Genomic DNA, 3,327 nt, shown 5'->3' with positions numbered 1-3,327 from the left:
GCCTCCTTCGGGAATGGCCATGGCTTGGTGCAGTCCCGCTTCTTTGCGCCTGTCTGCTGTCTACGCTGCTGCAAGCGGGATTGGGGGTGGTTAGTAGAGGTCGTGGCCTCCTTGTCAGGAGCGCCGAGTGCTGCAGCGTAGGTCATGCCTCCTGCCGGTCTGGCATGAGGCGGACCGGAAGCAGCTGCTCCTGAGCTGCTGGGGGCAGCCCGCAGGACCGCCTTTGCCTTTTGCGATGCGACAAGCGTGTGGGAGCTGACGCCTTTATGGTGGCCAGGCGCCGCTCTCTCTGCCATAGCTGGCAATCAGCTGAGTCGCTTGGCTGTGGTCCAAGCGACTCCGACATTTTCCAATTGCTAGGCCCAGCAGTGAGGAAGTGATGTCTGCCAAAGACATCACTTCTGTTACGAGGCATTGTGTATGAGCATGCTGTTAGAGGACCGCTTTGCTACGAGAAGAGAAAAAAGAAGGGACATGCCGCGTGAGATGCTGTCGGCCATTCTGCAGTAGTAGCAGCCTGTAAATACTGTAATATACGATTCCGTCTCTCCCGTGTACTCGTGAACCCCCGTGACAATTTGGTGGAGGTGCGCTGTGCAACGGAGCTCCGCAGTGGTCGTCGAGTCGGGGTCATCGTGATGACTGACGAGACCACGACCACGCCTGAGTCGGCCAGTACGACGCCTGCACCGGCCGCGACAACAGCGTCAACGATCGTCCTTATGCATCCTAAAGATCCAGGGATCTTCTGCGGTACGGATGAAGCTGACGTCGAAGATTGGATTGCCGATTATGAACGCATCAGTGAGATCAATCGTTGGGACCCGACGCTGATGCTGGCGAACGTGTTGTTTTATAGAGGATGTCCCAGCTATCACGCAGCACGATTTAAAAAAAGAGGAACGGCGTTGCGCGAAGCCAACCAAGTGCGTATTGTTTCCAGTACAGTGGAGTGTCCGCCAGTATTTTTTTCGTTACTGAGATTTAATTAGGTAATTGTAATTAATTATCTAACTTGAGAAGTATTGTCCTAATTATCAAAGCGTCAATGAGAAAGTTGTAGAGCAACATGAAAAACTACCGATACAGCTTTCTGTTCCTCAATACGTGCTACATAAGAGAGTTTTTCCGAGCGTGAAAGAAGCCCGCGAATACACGCAGAATTGCCGCACGACTGGCCGCTCGATGCACTTTGCGTGTATTCGCGGGCTTCTTTCATGCTTTCTTTCAAGGCAGCCGCAACGAAAGAGCTATCCATCCGCGCTCAGACCTCCGCTGTACCATACATATCCTACATTCAGGACGTTTTGGCTCTTTGCCGTAAAGTCGACAGTGCCATGACGGAGTCGGACAAGGTTGGCCACGTGCTGAAGGGAATCGCAGACGATGCGTTCAACCTATTACTGGGCCGAAATTGTGCGACTGTCGACGCAATTACTAAAGAATGCCGGCGTTTTGAGCAAGCCAAAAGCCGGCGTATTCGGAGGTCATTCGCTCGGCTATACCGAACGCCGCGAAGACGGACTGGCCTCTCGTCTTCAGTCGTCGCCGCCGTCGGAACTTACACGAATCGTTCATCGGGAAATCGAAACAATTGCTCCTGCTCTTCCCAACAACGGCCACGGCGATTTTCACGTGCCGGCCGTTTCCCTGGTCCAGTCCATTGTGCGGGAGGAACTCGGCAACTTGGGTTTCGCCGTCTGCACCGTTGCTCATTCTCGGAAAACTGACTTTCGCCCCAGATCGCCGCCTCGCCCAACATGGCCGCCCCAGGAACAACAGTTCTATCCCCGCTCTCGTAATCCGGCTGAATAGCGGACGGCAGATGATCGGTCGATTTGTTTCCACTGCCGCTGTATCGGTCACGTCGCGCGCCATTGCAACAACCGCTGGGTGTCGCCGTTAACCCGGGATGACACTGCTCGCCGCACCGACAACTACAGCCGTTTTCAGCCCACTCAGCCATGCAACAGTGATAGCTACCGCCACTTCCAGCCTTTTGAGCCGTAAAGCGTCGATGCCAGCCCTTCGCCGCACAGTCACTCGCCGTCGCCCGAGGCCACCAGTCCCGTTCGCCGCCAACGTCACCAACGCCGCGCGCGTTCGGTGCGAACGCGGGCAAAACGCCGATGGCGTCGACAATAGTTCTACGCGTTGCTGGTGCTGCTGCATGTCCAAGTTTATATACAACTGATAAAACTACTATCCTTACTCCGTAGGTAACGGGCGAGTGCGGAAGCATGCAACATCGGCTCTGTGAAACAGATGCTGCCCTTCTGCCCTTCTGGTACATTCTAGCCACTGTACTTCTAGTAAATCATCATCTATATGAATCTTGCCGTGCAGCTATATACCGGAAGGTGAGTGGAGGCCACTCACCAAGTTTGGCGACCATATCGCCCAGCAAACGTGACTTATTGGACAGAGAAGACCGACACGCCGTACAGGCCGCGCCATGCCAGGCGCGAGACCTAGCTCGGCGAATCACCGACAGCCCACGATGATGGAAGTACAAGTCGAAGGAACTTCCCCTCAGGGAAGAGGACTACGACCCAGCAGACTGGACTAAGATCATCGGAATCTATCAAGGCAAGTCCCAGTCAAAAGCCCGAATGGAGGATACGAAAGGGGTACGCGGAAAACAGAAGGCATGTGAGGAACGCACCGAAACGCTCCCCGCGTTGACGTGGCGTCCGACGTACCGCCCGAACCCGGCTCACTTGCGTGCAACGCAGCAAGTCAAGCGCAAAAGTCGCCAAATGGCTCCACTGCCACAGCATGCGATTAAGGTAGTTTTCCCAATATACAGCCGCAGCTGCTGCTGCGCTGTCTCTGCGAAACGGCGAAGTACCGATAGGAGCAGAAGTGCAACTACGCGTGCACCCAATGAACAACACGCGCACAGTAGCCACCACTAACCAGGAAGCAGCCCTTAACCTGGTTAAAATCAGAAGCATTACCCTAAACGCAAAAGCGTATTAGGTGGCAGCATACATAGTCCCTGCAGCGGACGCAGTAAGAGACGTGATGTCAAATATGCTTTTTGGGATGAAACGGTGGAGAGTTTCTGCATCCGGAAGCAGGTATTCTACTAGCAAGACGCATGGGCAAGTCGAAATTCATCCTTATAACCTTTGCCCAGAGACCCATCCCCCGTAGAATCATCTGCTATGGGGGAGTACACCTGTGCACGCCATATAGGGCGCGACCAGAGGCCTGCACGAACTGTTGCGCCCCAGGACACAGATATGATGTGTGCCCAGAACCGAAAATACCGAGATGTCCAAGATGCGGCTCCCTAGGACCGCTTTGTGCAGTGGCGTAGCC

At 54.5% G+C, this 3,327-nt stretch overlaps 1 protein-coding gene across 1 annotated transcript in view; it reads left to right on the top strand.

Annotated features, from left to right (window-relative positions):
• The first annotated feature begins 1,337 nt into the window (after window positions 1–1,337).
• LOC119432624 (E3 ubiquitin-protein ligase Topors-like) overlaps window positions 1,338–3,327 on the top strand; it is an 11,217-nt gene continuing 9,227 nt past the window's right edge. Inside the window, exon 1 of the mRNA XM_037699784.1 lies at window positions 1,338–1,355. Within this exon, the coding sequence (XP_037555712.1) occupies window positions 1,338–1,355 (18 nt within the window). The remainder of the gene's footprint in view (window positions 1,356–3,327) is intronic.

This window comes from Dermacentor silvarum, chromosome 11, assembly GCF_013339745.2.
Source record: "Dermacentor silvarum isolate Dsil-2018 chromosome 11, BIME_Dsil_1.4, whole genome shotgun sequence".
Lineage (NCBI taxonomy): Eukaryota > Metazoa > Arthropoda > Arachnida > Ixodida > Ixodidae > Dermacentor > Dermacentor silvarum.
Note: the sequence above shows the minus strand (reverse complement) of the source record. Positions and strands in the feature narration are given on the sequence as shown.